Here is a 24,702-nt window from a genome sequence, read left to right as displayed (position 1 = left end):
TTATGATAATTCTTATTTTGTGAAGAACCACTCTGATTCTTCCATAAAATATACTGAAGATGATATTATCAAAATGCTGGACTTTTTGATGGGCAACACATTTGTTGAGTTTCGAGGATTGGTATTTTCAACAGACAGTCAGTATTCCAATGTGTACTAATTGAGCACCCATACTGGACGATTTGAATTTTTACTCATAAGGAGCAGAATTCATTTAGAATCACATAAAAGACAAAAAGTGAAAGCACCTTACAAAATTCTTTAATTTAACTTTCAGATATATTCATGATGTCTTATCACTGACTAACCAATAATAATAATAAGTGGAGAAATCAGCCTTATAAAATATCCCTATATTTGTGTCCGCCATATTGGGATGGTCGTAATTGCAGTTACGGTCATCACGTTGACGCCAGTGAACAAAAGGAACGATGTCAACTTCACAATTTCTCAGCAGTAACATACCCAGCCCAATCGTTTGTTGTTTACTAAAGACATGTTTTCCACGTCTAACATTTTGGTTTCTAATCAACATCGTCTAGTGCTCTAAGCTATTCCCGTATATGACTATCATGCTTAGTGTAAATTTACATTGCTAATAGCCCTGTCTCGGTATTAGTACATCCAAAACTCCTGTATTTAATTATGATTTTTCATTTGAAATTCTGGTTGGATTTTGTTCGATGTCTTATTGTTAGTGGATTTAATTCTATTTTTATTAGCCCACCTGATCTAATAGGCCAAGTGAGCTTTTCTCAGTGGGGTCCGTCATGGTCGTCTTCCGTTAATTATTACAAAAGTCTTCTCCTCTGAAACTACTGGGCCAAATTTAAACAAACTTTGCCGCAATCATCATTAGGGTAACTTTTAAAAAAATGTGTCAGATGACTTTGCTTACTAAACAACATGGCTGAAATGGCTAAACAAAGAACATTAGGGGGGATACAAATTGTATCTTGTATTTTTGTATGCCCCTCCTACGATAGTAGAGGGGCATTATTTTTTCTGGTCTGTACGTCCGTCCGTCTGTCCGCTTCAGGTTAAAGGTTTGGTCAAGGTAGTTTTTAATGAAGTTGAAGTCCAATCAATTTGAAACTTAGTACACATGTTCCCTATGGTATGATCTTTCTATTTTAATGCCAAATTAGATTTTCTACCCATTTTCACGGCCCATTGAACATGGAAATTGATAGTGCGAGTGGGGCATCCGTGTACTTTGGACACATTCTTGTTAACCTTTATTAATAGAGAAAATCTGAAGTAGCAAAAATGTTCAGAATAATGAGCTCTTTCAATTGTCCATATACATGTATGGCAAAACTGTTAGACAAATTCTTATAGGAGATATTGCCCATCATTGATAAATATCAATTTTTGACTTTTATCATGAAAACTATGATATTTTGAGAGATTATTTTTTACCGTTATGCTTATATGATTTAAATTATAATAGATAAGTAAACACTTTAAATCTCAAAACAGAACAAAAGATCTGTAATACAAGATAAAAAAAAGAGATTGATGCCATTAAGTCTTTTCTCGTCAACAATGTTGGAGAGAGTCCTTTGTTTTGATATGCACATAGACCGAAGTTTGTGACACAGGCTCTTAAGAGCCTCTAGTTTTCTACATGTATGTAAAAGTAAACATAATTAATCAACTAGTTCGTTTATAAGAAATTTAGACAACTATATGTACATGATTTATTTGTTTTTAAACAATTTGATTTAAAAATTAAAACCGACATGGTAATAAAATACAAATAATTATGTCACTACTAACCAAATTCGATAATAATATTCTTGTAATGGTTAGAAAAAACATCAAACAACCTGTGACGTCACTTTTTGTGGCATTCAAATGTTCAAATGACACACAGTTGATAATCCTATTGTGCTGTATTTGTGTCCTGTAGAAAATTAATTTCCGGTATTCGTTGTTATTCTATGGTTTACACACAGGCACTTGTCTCAGATTTTCCCCCTATCTACCTCAATACTTACGACATAACAAGTTTTATTGGAGTCGACAACCGAGAAATCGGCATAAAATGGAATTTCGCGACCAACTGACATTTTTCAAAAATGTGAGTTAAGTACCTTGTGTTAATGTTATATTAAGGTATATAGGAAAACAAATTCTGAGACAAGTGCCTGTGGGTTTACATGTTGAAATGTTCTATTATAGTATGTATTTATGAATTTCTCTGTCCTAAATGTTCTTGCCTTTATTTGGACTGTATTCCTTTTACGCAATGTTGTCATTTTAGTGTTACGTTTAACATTGCAATACAAACAGGAGGTTCGGCTATCCATCAAACCATGTTCAGATTTTTTCTAATATGTCCTGTACCAATTCAGGAATATGGCAGTTGTTGTCACACAGTATGTTTATAGGTATGTTGATGTTTATTTTGCATTTCAGTGTATCTGTTGATGCAGTTTTTTCCCCTCTATAGTTGATGTGTTTTCCTCAGTTTTGGTTTGTGACCCGGATTTGTTTCGGTTAAATGGATTTATGACTACTGAACAGCGGTATACTACTATTGCCTTTATTAAACTTGGTATTCTAATTGTACTGTTCAATATCAATGACAACGTTTTCCAGTTTTATTTATAGTAACATATTAAATTTGACAGGAACGGTCAATTGACTTGAATAGTTTAATTAAAATATCTTTTATCCAATAAATTCATCAGACATCAGCTGGATGTCTTTAGAAACTGTTTTTCACCTCTAAATCAAGGAATTGTATATATAAATATACAATTCCTTGTCTAAATGTATTCTTGGAATGCTGGTTGTTGTCTCAATACCTTTTAATGCAGTTGTATTGCCAATCAGTACTGTCTTAGTGTGGGGCAACTATTCGTCCTTTAGCAACCAACAAGTGCTTGAATTGGAGAGAAAAAATATCAATAGCTTTTGGTAAAAGAATATTGAATAAATTGTATTTCATATTTTACTATGAATGTTAATTTTTGCAAATAGAAATATTCAGAAAAAAAGCATTTACATAGATATAGGAAGATGTGGTATAAGTGCCAGTGAGACAACTCTCCACCCAAGTCACAATTTATAAAAGTAAACCATTATAGGTCAAGGTACGGTCTTCAACACACTTATATTTGATGGTCTGTCTATGTATTGTATATGTATTGTCTATTCATAAATTATTTTTGGAAACGAAAGGGAGTTTCTGGGCTATAATCACATCAAAAGGTGGGAGTCCTGAGAGGATATGTAGACGAATCTTCATTAAGTTTTAAGACCAAAAGTTATGTGTGTATCACTATTTTCGACGGCAGTGTCAATGACGCTTCAAATACAACTTGAATTGGTTTAAACTAAAACTTCCAAAGAGGTAGTTTTATGCGTGAAAAGATCTAAAGTGAACCGATTCAACTTTAAATGTGAACGCAGAGATCGATCTAAACTAGTATAATGGAATGGAAAATAATAAGAGCGCATGTATGGCGGAGAATTTACACTTGCAATTTATTATAAAATGAATATTAAATATAAAGGGCTGAGAATTAACGAAAACTTTGCAAACAGCAATATCAAAATTTGAACTTTTAATCGTGAACCAGTGAAACAAGAATTAACTCAACCATTATTTTTGGCAAGCGTGTATTAATTTATATCACACATTAATTTGATAAAATATTTCTATTTAGACAAATTATTTACAGTTTCACCCGTAATTTTGTCAGATCGATTGCAATTATTTTGTAGTGTTAATGCAGTGGTTCAGATTAGAACGATATAGATTGTTAGGATAAGAGATGATGTATTATTTAGATTGATTAACAAAATGCTAGTGTGAACGGGGTCTTACTCTGTAATTGTTGTCTGAGGTAAATATAATTAAGCATGTGTCAATGTTAAATTGAAATACTTCTGGTATTGTAGACTTGTCCTGGTCAGTGCAAAACAAATTAAGACTGTGCAGAATGTGTTGGCTTCAAACAGGGTAAACTTAGTGAATGTTATTGTGCAGCACAATGTTCCCATGTAACTACTGATGCTGTTTTACCAGGTATGTCTAGTGGGAAATTATAACTGTTTGTTATATATTTTCATGCCAAAATGTATAATCAAATTTATAAAACTAAATAACATATGTAATCCTTAATATTTAGGTATCTTTAGTAAAGATTATTACTTTTTAAAAGCATAGTATTGTTATTTTATTCGATATTACACTAAAACGTTGGGTATAATTATGGATTAGTAATGGTATTTCAACAAAAGTGTGTTTCTTAGCTACAATCACACCGAAATGAGACTTTCTTGTAATGAGATATAGCAGTCATAATTCTGTTTCAAAGACCATTATGATCTGATAATATCACTGTTTTGTTTGGCAATGTCAATAACTTATTATATAGACGAAACGCGCGTCTGGCGTACTAAATTATAATCCTGGTACCTTTGATAATTAATTAAGCCTCATGATATCATACATTCTATTTCTACTCCACTGAGAAAAATTAGAAAAACCAAATTACTTTAATTTGGGATTAAGTCGTTTAAAAAAGAGGGGTTAAACATACCAGAGGGACATTCAAACTGATATAGATGGAAAATAAACTGGCAACTTCATGGCTAAAAAAGAATAACACTAAACTAAACTAAAACAGTACAGAAGAGACAACATAGAAGAAAGAGCAGCATGAACTGTCAATGATCTCAGGTATTCGAGAATAACCAACTTTCATAGGAATTCAGTACCTGGTCTTTCTTCAGGAATTCCGGGATTACCTGCTACCTCCTCCATTCCCCCTCTAAATATTAAAGGAAAATTAAAAAAAAAACATCAATAATTTACAATTGTTTTCGTATGTAATTTTGTTATTATAACACATTGCAATATGTCATCAGGTGATCATGCTCATCATCACATAGGTGTTTCCGTTTTAAAATATTAAAGTTTCGAGTGTATAAAAAATATACAAATAGATAACGCAGAAAATATTTCTTCATTCTTCATATTATAGAAAAAAAGGATATTTGAATTTAGACATAAAAATATCTAAAAGAGGCATTAGGTGTTTTGCTGTACTTTGTCTTGATAGTAACTCTAAGGTTGTCAACAAACAGAAAGATAAAGACAGTGTTTAACTTCTTTTTTGTTGTTGATATTCATATAAATGTTACAAATTTTTAAGAAGAATTATTCCAAGGAGATATTGCTGAGACCTACTTAGTATAGATTTTTTTTCCAATTTAAATATTCAACGAGTGACCGAAACACATTAAAGCAGGAAAGCTGCTAGAGTTATTAAGTTGATCATGTACTGTTTAAATATAATAAAGTAGAAAACGAAAGGAACTATATCTTTTTCCACATATATTCAATTGTTTTTGATGCAACGTCACAAATAACGTCTTGAAACACCCATTGTTTTATAACATCACAGGGGGTGAAATTATCAGATTGAAATACTAGAGTTTTTTGTACTGGGAAATCCAAGTAATTCAGTACAAGCAATGTAATAATATTATGTATTTTCAGTTGAGAATGTTACCAAGTGCAAGTATGTTGACGAGGAAGGATGCCACTTTGAATTTACTTATGAGTATGATGAAAAGTTTCAACTGAAAGTTGTTGTAAAAAATACAAAAAGTAAGTATTGACAGTTGTAGAGTAGATATTAAATATTGCTTATTTCAGGAAACATGGGCATATTTAAAGAGTTTTTATTTTGACAATAACTATAAATTTATGAACATATTCCTTTGCATAAATTTTATCTTGATGGAATATTATAATCAAAATTTGAAATCTTATAAAATCAAACTTCACATATATAAGTTAAACTGCACTCAAATGAGCGGCTAAACAGTAACCATGGTTTTCTGTGTTATCAGTTTAGTGTGTCTGAGTGACGTACATTGTAATATAAAACCTTGTATATTGAAAGGATGTTTTTCAACAAGAATGCGTGACTTCATTAATGAAGCAGAACTCTTTGAATATTGATAGTTAGATGAAGGAGGGGTAGTTGTTCATGTCTGTCCATCTGTCCGTCCTAAAAAAAATCATTGAACTTTTCTCAGAAACAACATATCAGTAAAAAAAGTAAAATAAAAAAATACCGAACTCTGAGGAAAATTCAAAACGGAAAATTCTTAAGCAAATGTCAAAATCAAAACATCGAACACATGAAAGGAATGGTTTACAACTGTCACATTCCTGACTTGGTACAGGTACTTTCTTATGGTTATAGAAAATGTTAGATTAAAACTTGTGTTATAACTAGAAAAACCTCTAGCTTTAAGGGATTCCATCCATTTTGTTTCACGCTTCATGCGAGCAACCTGTACTGTGATGCATTTTCAAATTCATTACTCATCGACTACATGAAAATCGAATACCTATATTTTTTCATGTTGCCTTTGCGTGGTTCGATTTTTGTTAAATTTGCACCTGTGGTGTAGTAAAACAAATAACACCGTCTAAACATTGAAATCTTCCGTAGTTTGGTAAATTCAATAAAAAATATTATCCTAAGAACAGAACACTGTACGATTTACCTAGGCGACGGTATTAAATCGGATTGATAAATCCTACTGTGTAAAAACATATAAACACATAGTTGCATGTATACATGTTTTGTCGGGAACTTCACATCTTGACTTCCTGAAATTTTGAATTAGAACTTCCTTTGAACATATCTTGATAAGAGATGTATTTTTACTGACACAACTTATCAACCAGTTTTCTTCTAAAATATTTAAAGAGAATGATAAAGGTTTCATACGTGATGAATCGCTCACATCTCAATTTGTTCATTCTTTTTTGCTTGTTAAGATATAGCTAAACATAAAGATATAACTTTTGGGGATATGTAATTGTTCCCTTATATATTTTCCTACACAATATATTGCGATACCCCTTTCGTGTGGCCTCATGAAATACAAGACTATAGCTAACGGTTCTGTTTGGACGTTGACACCTCTACACACTACAAAAATACCTTGTTTAATATAATTTTAAACTCTTAAATACTTTTAAATTTACGCATTCGATTTACTATAGTGGCTACAACATTTCTGCAAACTATAGAATAGAAACAAGCAAAAGTAAATGCTTTTTAAACGCTTAAAGTGTGAATTCATAACGGAACCATATGATAAAAGACATGTATCAAGGGTACATATTTTAGTAATTACAAGAATTCGCTCTGGATACTTTTCGATTAGAAATTGCACAAGGTCGTTACAGAAACATCCGATATGTAAATGATTTGATGCAGGTTCGGTAGAAAACAAAATATATGTCCTCACCTATTGTGACTGCTTTACTGATGCAAGAAACAAACTAACATTGATAAACTATCTCATCTCCAAACGAAGCCATTGCAGTTCATTTGAATGCTAATAGCAAATGGGTAGCCAAGTTGCTTTATGAATGCTCCAACACAAGGAGGGACCATTTTAAGGTTGCTCTGGTGTCTTCTTCCATCTTGGATTGTGAAGTAGCAGATATCAATTGGTGTAGATCTTTGATGATATGTGTAAATTATGAGACTAGTATGTAATTCATATTCAAGACTTTTAATGGTAATACACAAAATTATGTGCTTTATCACATGTATAAAAGTGAGAATGGAAATGGGGAATGTGTCAAAGAGACAACAACCCGACCAAATAAAAAACAACAGCAGAGGGTCACCAACAGGTCTTCAATGTAGCGAGAAATTCCCGCACCCGGAGGCGTCCTTCAGCTGGCCCCTAAACAAATATATACTAGTCCAGTGATAATGAACGCCATACTAATTTCCAAATTGTACACAAGAAACTAAAATTAAAATAATACAAGACTAACAAAGGCCAGAGGCTCCTGACTTGGGACAAGCGCAAAAATGCGGCGGGGTTAAACATGTTTGTGAGATCTCAACCCTCCCCGTATACCTCTAACCAATGTAGTAAAGTAAACGCATAACAATACGCACATTAAAATTCAGTTCAAGAGAAATCAGAGTCTGATGTCAGAAGATGTAACCAAAGAAAATAAACAAAATGACAATAATACATAAATAACAACAGACTACTAGCAGTTAACTGACATGCCAGCTCCAGACTTCAATTAAACTGACTGAAAGATTATGATTTCATCATATGAACATCAGGCACAATCCTTCCCGTTAGGGGTTTAGTATCATACCATCATAACATATATGAGAAGAACATAACCCGTGTCATGCCAACAACTGTTTTTAGAATAAATGTGTTTAGTTCCGATGCAAAGACCTTATCAGTGACTCAATATTAACGCCAAAATATGCAATCTTTAATGACTTGACAACAGTATCGTAATTATATCCCTTCTTAATAAGTTTATTCAAAGGTTTTGTAAGTTTCTGAGGTGAATACTGACACTTTATGTGCTTTATAAAGAATATTACCATAAAAAATAGGATGTGAAATACCTGATCGTATTAGAAGTCTGCATGTTGAGCTATATTTACGAATGATGTCTTTATACCGATGATAAAATTTAGTAAATGTTTTGACTAGTTTGTGATATCGAAAACCCTGGTGTAATAATTTTTCAGTAATACATAAATTTCTCTCGTTAAAATCTAAAACATTGTTACATACACGAGCGAATCGTACAAGTTGAGATATATAAACACCGTAAGATGGTGACAAGGGAACGTCACCATCTAAAAACGGATAATTAACGATAGGAAATGAAAAATCATCCCTTTTATCATAAATTTTAGTATTCAGCTTTCCATTAGTGATATAGATATCAAGATCGAGAAAAGGGCAGTGGTCCTTGTTAGTATTAGCTTTATTTAAAGTAAGTTCAACAGGATAAATTTCATTAATATACATACTGAAGTCGTCATTATTGAGAGCCAAAATATCATCCAAATATCTAAAAGTATTATTAAATTTGTTTATCAGATGTTGTTTCGATGGGTCTTTGCTTATTTTTGTCATAAATTGTAACTCATAACAATACAAAAACAGGTCCGCAATAAGTGGTGCACAGTTAGTCCCCATTGGAATTCCGATAATCTGACGATATACGGAATCCCCAAAGCGAACAAAAATGTTATCTAGTAAAAATTCAAGGGCATATATAGTATCAAAGCATGTCCAACTAACATAGTTTTTTTGTTTATTGCTACTAAAAAATGACCTAAAAGAGTTTGAACATATATATTCACATTCGGATTTTTTGAATGCCCATTTAATTAGGTGTGTGAATTTTTTCTTAATGAGAATGTGAGGCAATGTGGTATACAGGGTAGAAAAATCAAAACTTTGAACAGATTCAAAATCACTAATATAAGCATGCAATTTATCAAGTACTTCCAACGAGTTCTTGACACTCCAAAAGTAATTTATTCCACTATTTTCGAAGGCCTTATTTGAACAATTTATTATCAGGTTTTTAATTGTACCAAGTGTGCTGGTAAGAAGAATAGACAATTTAGTAGTTGAACAATGGCTTGAAGACGAAATAAATCTATATTTGTAAGGGTTTTTGTGTAGCTTCGGAAGCCAATACATAGTTGGGACTTTCATTGTATTTGGCTCTGCTTGTAAAGCGGTGGCTAAAAGTTTATGTTTGTTACAGATTTCGTTTTCTGAAAATGGAGTCAGTTGGAATGTTGGTGAATTGGTGATTTCCTTTTTCAGAACCTCAATGTAAAATTTACGTCAAACAATAATAATATTATTAGCAGCTTTATCTGCCGGGACAAAAACAAATTCCTTGGCTAGTTCTTTTAGTTTATGTTTGATACGAGAAATAGGTTTATTGTGGTTATTGTTTATAGTAAAATGTTCTTTAAAATGTTGAATACGTATATCAACTATCTTCATTACTGAATTAAAAAAAGAGTCCAAATATTTTTTGTCAGCTTTTTCCCGTTTTATCCATTTCATACAGTAAGTATGGAGTGAGTCGTGGATGATATTACGACACTCATTCCAATTAATAATTGACGGGGGACGATATTTAGGTCCTTTACTGAGGAATGATTTTAACTCTCGGTCTTGAACGATGTTAAGATCTCCTGTTATAACATGGGAAATGGGTTTATTTTCTATAAAACAAAAAACAAAAAAACTACTTGTGTCTAATCCATTTTGCTTAAATTCAACAAATAAAATATGTTTAAACTAACTGACTAATCTATGCAATATTTCCTTTAAGAACACTAGCTCAAATGGGTCATTTCAAAAATGTTAAGATTTTACATTTTATGCTTTGATACACACTGCTTAACAACAATATTTGCAACCTTCAATTGAACAGAGTGAACTACTATAAGTGTTTTTTTTGTATCCTTTAAAATTAGTTGAAATGTACGTACCAAAACTTTATCCAACTTTAGTGTTGTTTTATGGAACACATCGTTCTGTTTTTGTGGGTCAAACTGCAACCTGTTGTTATATACTTCAACTACTGAAATGTTTTCTCAATAATATTGTCCTATATTGGCTTTATAGATATATTAAGTGTTTAAATATACTTAGGAAACTCTTGTTTTATACAAAAAATTGATTGTTGAAGTATTCTCATTTTTTTGATATTTTAAATTTTTAAATGGTTTGTAAATGACCAACTTTTGTATATTGTGCTGCTTTCTTTGTAAACAAAGAAAATTAAAACCGTTAATACTATAAACTGTGAAGCATTTCAGTATTCAATTTGTAAGAAATTTAAAACTGATGATAACGTAACTTATTAACAGTCTTTTTTATTACAGGAGATGGAACCAATCAAGAAGGAATGTGAAACAGAAGTCAAGAATCCACTGTGTGATATACCTAAGGGACCGGATAGACCAGGTGCAGAAGGAATGGACAGTTGATTATGAGGGAAAATAGTATTCTGTTGATTGCGGGTTTATTCAAAGAATTAAGTGTAAAAGTGGTTTCTATCGATTTTTCATGTGGAATATCCTAAAATAGAGAATACCGATGTACACAATTTTATGTAAAACTTAAAATGTATCATAAATAAAAGGGATAAATATTTCATAAAGCTGTTCTGGAAAAATATATTAAACATGATGATTTTAAGGCATTGTTTTTACTTACATTACTCAGCAATTTTACAAAGAAATCTATTTGATATCAAAAAGATAATTTCATACATGTTTTACCTTCGTCCCTGTCAACTACCATTACAATTTTCCTGAAATATTTAAAAAAATGCTACGTATCAAAGGTAGCCCTATAGGTGCATTACTTGATGTGTGTAATGTATGAAGTCATATTCCCCTATAAAACAGATGATTCTAGAACTTTGTTAATTCTAGAAAAAGCTTTTTAATCATTTTAACTGAAAAACTTATAATTATTGATATTCATCAACAACATGTTTTTGTTATTAACAAATAATCACAAATGAAATTAAAAAAAAGAATATTTAAGACATCACAAATGACAACATTTAATTATATGCTTGTTACATGGTGACTTTATGTTCACCCTATTTAATGATTTAATGTAGCTTGTGATTATTTTTGAGATATAAGCTTTTGAAAAAATCTTTTTTTAGGGGAATGTATTTTCTCTGAATTTCCATGGACATGCATGTAGAGAATTCAGGAGAAAATACTATGCTAAGATAACACCATGTGGGAACAGCACTAGCACTAGGAATGAAGAATTAGTGGGTTTACAATTTGAAAAATAAAAATAAAATGATTGAGGCAATGGACATTAGAAACGTTAAGCCATTCCTAGGAAAGTAATGATAAATTCTTTGCCTAATACAATGTGTATCGCTTGATAGATGTTAATCTTGTGTATCGGTTGATAGATGTTAATCTTGTGTATCTATTGATAAATGTTAATCTTGTGTATCTATTGATATATGTTAATCTTGTGTATCTGTTGATAAATGTTAATCTTGTGTATCTATTGATAGATGTCAATCTTGTGTATCTGTTGATAGATGTTAATCTTGTGTATCTGTTGATAGATGTTAATCTTGTGTATCTATTGATAGATGTTAATCTTGTGTATCTGTTGATAAATGTTAATCTTGTGTATCTGTTGATAAATGTTAATCTTGTGTATCTATTGATATATGTTAATCTTGTGTACCTGTTGATAGATGTTAATCTTGTGTATCTGTTGATAGATGTTAATCTTGTGTATCTGTTGATAGATGTTAATCTTGTGTATCTGTTGATAGATGTTAATCTTGTGTATCTATTGATAGATGTTAATCTTGTGTATCTGTTGATAAATGTTAATCTTGTGTATCTATTGATAAATGTTAATCTTGTGTATCTATTGATATATGTTAATCTTGTGTATCTGTTGATAGATGTTAATCTTGTGTATCTGTTGATAAATGTTAATCTTGTGTATCTGTTGATAGATGTTAATCTTGTGTATCTGTTGATAAATGTTAATCTTGTGTATCTGTTGATAGATGTTAATCTTGTGTATCTGTTGATAAATGTTAATCTTGTGTATCTGTTGATAGATGTTAATCTTGTGTATCTGTTGATAGAGGTTAATCTTGTGTATCTGTTGATAGAGGTTAATCTTGTGTACCTGTTGATAGATGTTAATCTTGTGTATCTGTTGATAGAGGTTAATCTTGTGTACCTGTTGATAGAGGTTAATCTTGTGTATCTGTTGATAAATGTTAATCTTGTGTATCTGTTGATAGATGTTAATCTTGTGTATCTGTTGCTTCTGTGTATGAACAGATTCTGAATACATGTCAATACAAATTCAAATAACCAATTGCTGATAATTGAGAGACAAGTAGGCCTTTTTCTTTTGTTATAGTGGAGAAACTGCCAACAGTAAAACTGCCATATATGAAATAAATGTTATAACACAAAATCGGATGACTGCTTCTGTTGAATGGATATATTATTGTGTTACATTAATTATGCTGGAAATCATTTGTTATTTCTTTCATTAAATTTTGTATTTTGTAAATATCTTTCTTATTTTTAGTTTATGTTTTGAATTGAGTTGGGATAGTTTAAACTCAAATATACTGTTCAGTATCAATGAATATATTCCTTCTGCTCTGTGTTTAGCATTATATTGAATCAATCGGAATGGTCAATTGGAATATTTGCATTTTAGATTTTATTCAGAATATGAAATATTTGCTGAAAAACACAAGGCGTCCATGGATGTCATACATTTAATTGCTGGTTCTCAGATTGAATATTTACTGACATCCAGGTACACACAAAAACATAGAAGGAAAACAATTAAAATTGTATTAACTAACTTAAAATAAGGACCAGGTCTTTCCTGTAAATGCTATTCTTGATTAATATTCGGTTGAACAACGACCAGGAGCATGACAAAACCGCTAACACATTGCGTTTGAGTGTTATCGTCTTGGATCCTAAATTTGAAATTACCGTTTTACCGTTCTTTACCATGGTATTTATGCAGCAACCGTTTATGTTTTGGCATTGATTTATTTCAACTTTCTTATATTTTGAAAATGAGCGATTAGGTGAGTTTTTTGCGTAATTTTATTGTATTTATTGTAGTTTTTAGTAGGTTTATTTTCTTGTTATAGACCCGCCACAGTCACACACCAGTGTTGGTAAGCAAAAAGTAAAATAACAAAATTGCCGAACTTCGAGGAAAATTCTAAATGGAAACAGTTCCAAATTGCAAAATCAAAAGCTGAAGCACATCAAACGAAGGGATAACAACTGTCATATTCCTGACTTGGTTGATGAAACCTGATTTTATAGCTAGCTAAACCTCTCACTTTGATATAGTCGCATTAAGTTCCATTATATTGACAAAGATGTGTCAACAAAATAATGAACGCACAGCAGTTAAAATTGTGTTATTATCTTAATCACAATAAAAAACAAATATGTCAACAAAGATAAACAAAAGGTGTCTAGACAAAGCACATAAGCAAACACGAAAGACAAGATTACAAAACGTTACCGTATAAGTACTGAGCCATGTCAAATGGGTGTTACAAAAAAAAAGCCTAAATAGTATAAAAATAATTTACATTATGAATAAAAGAATACTATTACATGTTATTAAGATGATAAACAATGTCAGAACCTAGAATCTATACTTCAAGACCAGTGTGTATTTATGAAGTTGATATGGAATATTTATGTAAATGCTCACGTTAACATGCTTAGATTCAGTTTGTTAAATGCTCCTTTACGTATCTAATTGGAGGTTCTAAAAAGAAGGAGATTTATATGAAACACGTATGAATTCATTTAGAACCAACACATGCACCATTGCATATTAAAACAAGCGTGTATGCAGCCCGACAAACTAGGCACAGGGAATGTACCAAGCAGAGAAACTGTGCAAAGTTCTTATTACTATCACAACTAAACAAGGAACGCTCCATTTCGGCTTAAAGAATACTAGCAATGGCTTTAAGAATTACAATAATTAGACGAAATGTTACAAGGTTTTTGACCGGAGTCATTATTTAAAATGACCTTTTTAATCAGTAGCTTATTCCAAAAGGAAAACCGGGTACGGCATCACCCTGAAAGAAAGAGAAAAAGAATGAAGAAGTTGTAACAGTTAAAATATAAGACAGCACCAGTACAAATACCGACATTCAACAAATTACGTACACTCTATTGGTGATAGAATCTTGCCGAAATCTATGTCGCCTTCTAATTTCTATATGTCTGGCAGCCAGCATTTTTGTCTTGAGTACACGATTCGAGGCAGGTGGCAGGTGTTTAAATACTATTCTCAATTTAACGAAGTATACTCAACATTCTTTAACACGATTCTAGTACTAAAAAGTTTTATGACCGCATTAAATTTGGAGTACAAAATTTTCGAGCACGAATTTGAATTTGGAGAACATATTTTGTACTCCGAGTTCTGAGCAAAGACTGCAAGGCCCGGAATTCCTTGAGATCTTTGATATCAAGAGCAATTCCACGCAGAATAATGTTATTTCGAAATCTAATCCTGATACCTTTAATAACAGTTTAAACGAGTCCTCAATATCAATTAAACACAACAAGCATGTCGATAGCCTTGCCATTTTTACTACTGCAAACACAGTTGGAAACAACACAAGCTATCATGAATAAGCCAATATCATTGTTTGCAGGCCAAAAAAAAATACATCTTAAATTCTATGTCATACTGATATTTTATAAGCAAACTCCATAAACAGTCCAGACTAAGTCGATTTCACCACGTATGTATCAAAAAACAAGTACAGTGTATTTATAAATAATCAACTGTGATACAGTAGTACTAATACTGTAGTAGATTAAGATCAAAACAGCAGTGTCCTCAAGAATCGTTACATTTTATAGACAAAATAAAAGAATTGACTGAGGAACAAAGAGAGACAACAAGATTATGATGGATAACTGTTGAACGTCTATTCCCAATGTGAAACTATGCCTTTCAATATAAAAATGAAATTATATTAATTCATTACTTTGGGATATTATATGGCATAATCTTTTTAAGTGAACAAAAAGGTAAAACATGCTGCAAAGGGGGACACGTGATCAGTATGCTGGAATTTCTTTTTGACAACATATTTGTTGAATTTGAAGTAAGCATTCTTATTGGAATAAAAGATGCACTACTCGGCATTGACGACAAACGATTTAGGAATCCAGACAATTAAATTTAACTTTCATATATATAAACAAACGACATTTTTCTGATTGGTTACCATTAATTTATCACCCAGAACTAGAAATTAAAAAAAGAACAGACACGACTTCCACAGTCATACAACGATTGTGCATAGGCGGTCATTTCAGAACCAGAATCTATGACAAACGAGACCATTTTAATTTAAAAGTATCAATTTCATCCACGTTCGTAAACCAATTTCACCTGCTTATGGGATATGCATCTCCCAACTCAACTGGTTTTCAAGAGCTTGTAGACTTTATTAAACGTCACCAGAATCAGAGCTGACAGTTGATGAACCAGAGTAATTTAGAAGAACGAGACGTTCTTAAATATTACTCTGGTTCTTTTTCATAAAAAGTTCATTGAAAGAGACCTAGACTTTGTTAATAAATCGGTTCTGTATACTGACATTGTTTATCATCTATATTAGTTATGTGTTATGGCGTTCTTTTATTTGACCTTGATTTGGGTCTTTCCGTTTTTGAATTTTCCTCGGAGTTCAGTATTTTGTAATTTTACTTTTTATTACCCTTTACTGTAAAGTTCATTTTTTGGTAATATTCTTTTGACCTAGCTTGGTACTTATATATCCCGCCATTGTGGTATTATGCTATGGTCATTTAACTGTATTTTTGTCATTCATTCTTATACGCTTTTTCTATGTGCCATTTTATTTTTCCTTGTTGACAGATTGTTTGTTTATTATAGTGATTAAGATTATAGAACAATGTTGTTTGATGTACCCTATTTTATACTACTTTACTAATGATGTCCGTTTGTTTTCTTTACTCATTTTTGTCAGTGTATGGAATTTTATGCGACTGTCATACAAGTCGGAGGTTATGCTAGCTATAAAACCCGGTTTAAGCCGCCATGTTCTACATAAGAAAAGGATTATGACAGTTGTTTTTCATTCGTTTGATATGTTTCAGGTTTAGATTTTGCCGTTTGATAAGAGACTTTACGTTTTTTATTTTCCTTTAAGTACGGTCCTTTTTTTTTTTTTAACTTTTTGAATTAATAAATACATTTTCAGGTCGAAACCATGTAATTACACCGACACGCTTAAATAAAATTCTTGCGTACAAGGTAACAATCAACAGAAAGACACGTGAATCTACATTGCTACTCACGGCTCTTACCAAATGATTACACGTGCCGATCGGAGAAGCAGCGAAAACGCATTTGAAAGTCTTTGTTTAGACCAGACCAGGATCAAACCTACAACCTCTTTCATCCGATTTGCACAAGTTACCCCGAAATAAGAGAGGCGGCTGGAAGAGCAAAAGACATATGGCAAAATTTTGGGTGATTTGCTAATTTGCATAGCGGCCATTTAACCTTATCATGACGGAAGCCATTACAAAAGAATTATATAAACCCCTTAAATAAAAATGCCAATATGCCAATATCTATGTCGAATGAACAATTTGTTTGCATATAGGTGAATTGTACATGTTTTAGACTTCTGTCCGTGTACAAATGGACATTGTCTACTCTGAAATCTTTCGGCCATTTAGTTTAAAAATCGAAAGCGTAAGCATATAATAATTGTTATATTAGATCTTATAAAATGACGACAAATCGTAAAATAGCAAGATTCAAAACAGAAATACATATGACAGAAGATATTGTTCATGATTTGTTCGCATATAGGGAAACACCTTGTAGGTTGAATTTTAAAGTTAAATAACTTTTCCTGCTTTCTTAAGTTTTCGACCTAGTTGTTTTAAAAACATGATGATTTTAATTAGTTATCAAAGGTACCAGGGTTATAATTTTGTACGCCAGACGCGCGTTTCGTCTACATAAGACTCATCAGTGACGCTCATATCAAAATATTTATAAAGCCAAACAAGTACAAAGTTGAAGAGCATTGAGGATCCAAAATTCCAAAACGTTGTGCCAAATACGGCTGAGGTAATCTATGCCTGGGATAAGAAAATCCCTAGTTTTTCGAAAAATTTAAAGTTTTGTAAACAGGAATTTTTTTTTTTTTAATGACCACATTATTGATATTCATGTCAACACCGAAATGTTGACTACTAGGCTCGTGATACCCTCGGACACGAAACGTCCACCAGCAGTGGCATCGAACCAGTGGTGTAAATAGTTATCAAAGGTACCAGGGTTATAATTTTGTACGCCAGACGCGCGTTTCGTCTACATAAGACTCATCAGTGACGCTCATATCAAAATATTTATAAAGCCAAACAAGTACAAAGTTGAAGAGCATTGAGGATCCAAAATTCCAAAACGTTGTGCCAAATACGGCTGAGGTAATCTATGCCTGGGATAAGAAAATCCTTAGTTTTTCGAAAAATTTATAGTTTTGTAAACAGGAAATTTATTTAAAAAAAAATGACCACATTATTGATATTCATGTCAACACCGAACCTTTCCATTTTGTTATTTAGAAAATAGAAGACACTCATCCAGTATGGGTTACTGTTTCTGAATTAGTATAGAATGACAAATAAAGTTGAATGTTGAAGCGAAGATCATCGAAAGATACCGGAGGCACATTCAAACTCATAAATCGAAAATAAACTGACAACGCCATGGCAAAAAGAGAGAAAGACAAACAGGCAAACAATAGTAAAAAGTAAAATAAAAAAAACCCACTGAACTCCAAGGAATATTCAAAAAGGAAAGTCCACAATCAAATGGCAAAATCAAAAGTTCAAACACATCAAACGAATGGATAACAACTGTCATATTCCTGACTTTGTACAGGCATTTCTTATGTAGAAAATGGTGGATTGAACCTGGTTTTATAGTTATTTAAACCTCTCACTTGTATGACAGTCGCATCAATTCCATTAAATAGTCACCGATGCGTGAACAAAACAAACAGACACCATAGGTAAAAATGTCAAAAATAGGGGTACAGCAGTCAACATTGTGTTATCATCTTAATCACTATAAAAACAACCAATGTAACGAAGAAGCACAAACAGGCATGCATCATAATTAACATCCTCATTTTGCTTATATTACACGATTTTATATATCTATGTAAGATGCACCCATACAGGGTGGAAGGTTTTAAGTACTGGTGTAAAATTGCTTGTTTGAAATTCGCACAGGTAGAGATAAAATAAGTTTGTCGTTCAAAGTATGACGGGATACATAAATACAGTCACGTAAAATAGATATAACAAAAAACAGACTAAACAGTAAATTAAATTATATATAAATATGCTAAATAAATAAATGATTTGGAAAATACATTGAAGGTATAAAAAGTCAAGAGAATTCTGTGTGCAATGAGGTTCTATCCGGGCACTCTGGTTCTAAACCTTGGTTCCATCTGGGTTTTTTTTTGGTTCTGAACCTTGGTTCTTTGGTTCGAAACCATAGTAACTGGTTCAACATCCGGGTTGTTTGGTTATAGCAACTCAACTTCTTGGTTCCATCTTGGTTCTATCCTAGATCATTCTAATGTTCCCGTTGAACTTGGAGAAGATAACCGCAACTATCCGAATAAAAAGATAAAGTAGGTCAAAGACGCTAAAATTGTTTTATAACATTAAACATTTCAGTATCGGCGGAAGAGGAAGCTGTAAGGTATTTATCTTCTCTTTTACTTATTTTCATCAGGAAACTAGATAAAAATAAAGTATCGTAAAGATTTTAAAAATAACCCGAAATATACAGTATATCGAACATCCTTTTATTTAATTCAATCGTTCTGTTTTCATTTATTTTTCTTTACTCATCCCTTATTTCCGTTAATATTTCTAGAAGTTTTAAAACGACGTGTCGTTCAATTTGCCGACGATATGTGCATCTAGCCTCTTTACCAGTTAACGACTTGCATATATATTTGAATGATTGCATATTTATTTTCAAGTTCGACTGAATTTTATTTAATTGGCTTTGTAATAATGCCAGATTTGATAGAAATACATGTGAAGTATATGTAACAAATCGTTTTGTTCAAAACAAAATGTTAAAAGACATATAAAAAGAAAGAGAAAGATAACACAGATCTATGAAGTTCGATTTTGGGTGGCGTCACTTTTACTGTTCCTGAGTCATTATAATGAGATGTAAGAAGATGTGGTACGAGTACCAATGATACGAATGTCAACACGGAGCCTTAAGATAGGAAAAATGTTAAATCTGTTGTGACCGTTCTTCCACTTCAGTTTGCCTTAACCAAATATTTTAAAACTTATACATAATGCTTATGGTCACAAAACGGTCAAAATAACGTGAATCCTGCATCTATATGTGGAAGTTTACTGATGTTTTTTTCACAAGCAGGGAAATCTGTGGCCCATTGACCTATTTTACATTTATTTAAGTAAACAGCTTATTTACTTCCATTGAACTCTACTTTTAGAATTAACTTGCATATTTTTTTCAGGATATCGGTGCAGTTTGGTAACAGAAAACGTTACATGTGACCAGCATAACAAAGTGTTTCACTAGATTGAGCTCTCTATCTAAGTGTACTTTAAAGGTTCTTTTCATTGAGTTCAGTTTATTGATATGCGTATACCTTCTCTGTGTGAGTTTTCAAGTCGCTTAAACAGACTATTCATATCTACATGTCCATGAAATAAAATCCAAGATAAAATGATTGAAACATTTTTAATTAGCTATCACAACTGGCAGTACATGGTGCTACTGAAGCAGGAAATGTTCTCTCTAATTTTTCACGGCAATTATAAGATTTAGTTTTCATTTGATCAAAACATTCTTCAATTCAAAAATTGAGAATATAAGTGTAAAATGTGTTTAAGAGACAGTAGCATGACAAAAGAGCAAAAAGCAGTCGCAGGCCACCGATGGGTTTTAACAAAGTGAGAAAATCCCTCGCCCTGTGGCGGACTTCAGATGGCCCCTTAACAAAATGTATACTAGTTCAAACCCCAATACATAAAACCAAACTTACAATTAAAAACATACTAGACTAACAAAAACCAGAGACTCCTGACTTTGTCAAAGTAATCATACCAAGAGACACACCCAATATGCATAGGTCAATAGTCCAAAAGTCATAAACTGGTCAAGAGTTCCATGTCAAAAAAAAAACACAAAGCAGATTTTGAGAAAAGGGTCATCGTGGTACACAAAACTCACAAATATATCTATATATCTAATATAGATATAAGAAGATGTGGTATGAGTGCAATCAATTCTCCATATAATCCAAACAAAATATACAAGTTGTACAATGAGGGCAAAGGTCAAGCTCATATGAAGTTTCTTGTGCCACAAGACTCACCATCTTATGACAATACATCTTCATGCTACATATTCAGAAGCAAGGTCAATTTAGAATTATACTTTTAGGTCAGGGTAATATACATGTACAAAGGAACACACTGTATCATGATGACACACTCAAAGTGCATAGGTCAAGAGTCAAAAAGTCGTAGTCTGGTCAAGAGTTCCATGTCAAAAATACACAAAGCAGTCCTGCACGAAAGTTCATCACGGTATACATAGCAATGTCTTATGTCAAGATGCACTACACATGCCAAATACAAAAAACAGTGGTCAGGGACAGAAACAGAAAACATATAACTAAACTCAATGGAACAGTACTTATATTGCAGGTGACTATATACAAATGCCTTCAACATAGACCATAAACCCTCGCAACACTTCAAAGTAAAAACCTTCTTTCACAAAAGTTTGAACATGATTCATTGCAACAATTATCTTACCACTGTTAATTGAAAATCGGGTCGTGCAGTTAATTCAATAAATTAAAACGGTAAGTTAAGACATTAAAACATTTAAAACTAGGGTTTACCATTAATTTCTAACCTGACCATGTGATAACACTATGGTAAACTGACAGAAACACATAATGCAGTCATGAAATTGAATATTTGCAATAGTACGACCTGAACAATACGAGACAGAGTTGGAAACAAATTAAAGTAATTATACATACGAATTTTTAATCACAATGCACAAATAATGAATCGTTGTTTTCATTCAATTTATTCATTTAAAATGTACGCTCGCGTTAAATAATGGAAATTAACACTGTGTATTTATATAAACGATCAATCTTGTTAATAGTAAATAAAATAATAGTGTGGTTCAAAGTATGAAATCAAATGTTTATCACAAAAAAACAGACTTAACAGTAAAAGTAATATAATAAAATAATTTTGTCATTCAAAGTATGACAAGATACATTGGTACAGAGTCACATCATAAAATAATTTTGCCGTTCAAAGTATGATGGGATACATAAGCACAGAGTTACGTCAAATGGATATCTAAAAAACAGACTTAACAGTAAAAGTAATATTAATAAAGACAAATAAAAGAATAATATAACACGTTCTTAAGATGATAAACAAAGTCAGTACGCAAAATCTATACTTCAAGACCATCGTGTATTATTTGTGAAGTTGATACGGAATATTTATCAACAAGTTCTTGGTACCTTCCGATGAACTTTTTTAGAAAAAGGACGAGACGTTCTTTGACATACCCCTGGTTCATCAACTTTCTGATCATACACTGGTGACGTTTTACAAAGTCTGAGTAGGTGCTGCAAGCTCTTGAATACCGAAAAAGTTGGTGAAGTCAAACACAACATATAAAAATAAAGACTACGCAACATGAACCCCACTAAACACTGGGTTGATCTCAGGTGCTCCGGACAGGTAAGCAGATCTTGGTCGACATGTAACATCCGTTGTGTAACTCATGCTTGTACAAACCAGGTAATAAGTTCGTTAGGGCACGGGATTGTTGTAACGACATAAGGAATAAAGGCAACAGTAGTATACCGCTGTTCAAAACTCATAAATCTATGGACAAAAAACAAAATCGGGGTAACAAACTAAAACTGAGGGAAACACATTAAATATTAGAGGAGAACAATGAAACAACATTGGAATGTAACACACACAGCAACGGACTAAGCATTAAACAACATCCGATGAGAATAACAAATATAACATCAAAACCAAATACATGAATTTGGGATAGAAAGGTACCGTGACACGTCTTATAGTAATGTGAATTCACACTCAAAAATAGGAGAAAACAAACGACACAACGGAATCACAGCGTAAAAATGATACACACACAGAAACGAACTATGATATAACAATGGCCATTTTCCTGACTTGGTACAGGACATTTTTAAAGAAAAAAATGGTGGGTTGAACCTGGTTTTGTGGCACGCCAAACCTCGCACTTTGATGGCATTGTTAAATATAACATTAAAATGACAACATAATAACACAGGACTACAATACAAATAAATAGCAGAACGTATTAGGCAAAGAAACACATCAATAATAAATAACAAAAGGCATCAGGTTTAAAATTCATTACGTCAAAAACGCGCCTCGTCCTAACAAGACTTACCAGTGACGCCCAGATATAAAAGTTCGAAAGTCAAAAAAAAAGGGGGACAAAATTGTACAGCTCTGAACATATCTGATATCATCTATGAAATGGATATTCTATAAAGGTCAACCAACTCGAGATGGCGTTCGTAAAATTTACGAAGGAATGACTTCAACTTCACCATTTGAAACTCTTGGTTTAATAGCTTCCTTGTGAGCATCAACCCTCTGTCAAGGTATTCATGATAGAAAATACAAATCCGGTAATATCATAAACAAGCTGACATGTATAGATTTATTGAGAATGAATCATTTCCAATCTGTCAAAATTGTAGAATTGAAAACAGTATATATAATCCCAACAAAGTGTGTATTGTTAGTTCGTTACCAATATGTAAGCAGGTCGTAGAAACATTGCAATTATTCCACTAATTTAGATATTCTTGAAAAAAATTATTTAAACTATCAAAACGGCAGTATACTACTGTTACCTTTATATACTATATGTCTATAGCAAACAGTTATGAAGTAAAGTTTTTTTATTTGAATATACGTATAGTTGAATTTACGATTTGGGTATGCTATACATTTTACGGATAGACGTAGACACAGTTAAGGCCATTGTCATAAGATATCACCTACTGTACATGATGTCTCTATTTTATTACCTTTATCCAGTTGTACAGAAGCCCGTATATATTTATCCCATCCGCAAAAAGCTTTTTCTTCTAGCTCTTTCAAAACGTATTTCTCTGTACAACTTATTTTTGGAAATTAATGTTATAAAATCTCAAAAAAATACAAAGTAAAAAGTAAAATCACAAAAATACTGAACGCAGAGGAAAATCAATTCGGAAAGTCCATAATCACATGGCAAAATCAAACAACAAAACGCATCAAACACGAATGGACAAGAACTAGAACAAGTAATAGCTTATATTTCGGATATTGACAGTCACCATAGACTTGTAAGATCTATTCGCATTGAAAAAAATGAAACAGAGGAAAGATGTTTCTTAAACTTCCCTTTGCCATGAACTAAGGTGATGTCCTTTGTATCATAAATCAGTTCAATCAAAAATGCCTCCATAATTTAAAGATCAGTCTGTACCTATAAACTCATATCAAACCAATAGCGAGTAAAGTTTTTTTAATTACAAAAAACCGGTTTGTAGGATCTCAACATTGACGGCTTCAAGTCTAAACCCCCTGACGGCACTTTTGCTACTTCCAAATTCATAAATCCGTCATACAGGTACCACGTTATTCATTACTGGTGACATAAAAAATGCAAATAACACTTCTCCACGAAATGTGTTATACAAAGGCCCAAGATCTCGTGAACCTTGAAACACTACTCCGAAATACTATTGGATTAAGTCGATGATGTGACATGCATTGGCAAAACGAGAAACCAAAGACGCAGATACTCTTTCCCGAAGGTTAAGGCAGTAAGGTTGTTGATACAAATAAGAGTAAAATCATGAATTGGTCTATTAATACACATGCTATATTGATCTTTGAAGACCCAAATGTTGCTATGCACATTTCCTACCCAGCAACATAGTTTTTGGTATGTAAATGACATCAAATCAAGTGTTTGATAAAAAAAAAACCAAGGTATTGAAACTCATACATACATTTTTCAAAGGGAGAAATACATAATAATCATAGGTCTGTGCTATGTTCGATTTGATTTTCAATCTAAACATAATTATTTGAT

General features: G+C 32.2%; 1 protein-coding gene across 1 annotated transcript; it reads right to left on the bottom strand.

Annotated features, from left to right (window-relative positions):
- Positions 1–11,750: 11,750 nt before the first annotated feature.
- LOC139511029 (major royal jelly protein 5-like) lies at positions 11,751–14,671 on the bottom strand. The gene is made up of 2 exons (XM_071297597.1): positions 14,601–14,671; positions 11,751–12,603 (listed from the first exon to the last, which is right to left on the bottom strand). Exons 1-2 carry the CDS (start codon positions 14,669–14,671, stop codon positions 11,751–11,753), a joined length of 924 nt encoding a protein of 307 aa, XP_071153698.1.
- Positions 14,672–24,702: the final 10,031 nt, after the last annotated feature.

The sequence above is a fragment of the Mytilus edulis genome, chromosome 2, assembly GCF_963676685.1.
Source record: "Mytilus edulis chromosome 2, xbMytEdul2.2, whole genome shotgun sequence".
NCBI lineage: Eukaryota > Metazoa > Mollusca > Bivalvia > Mytilida > Mytilidae > Mytilus > Mytilus edulis.
This window is presented reverse-complemented; position numbering and strand designations above follow the sequence as displayed.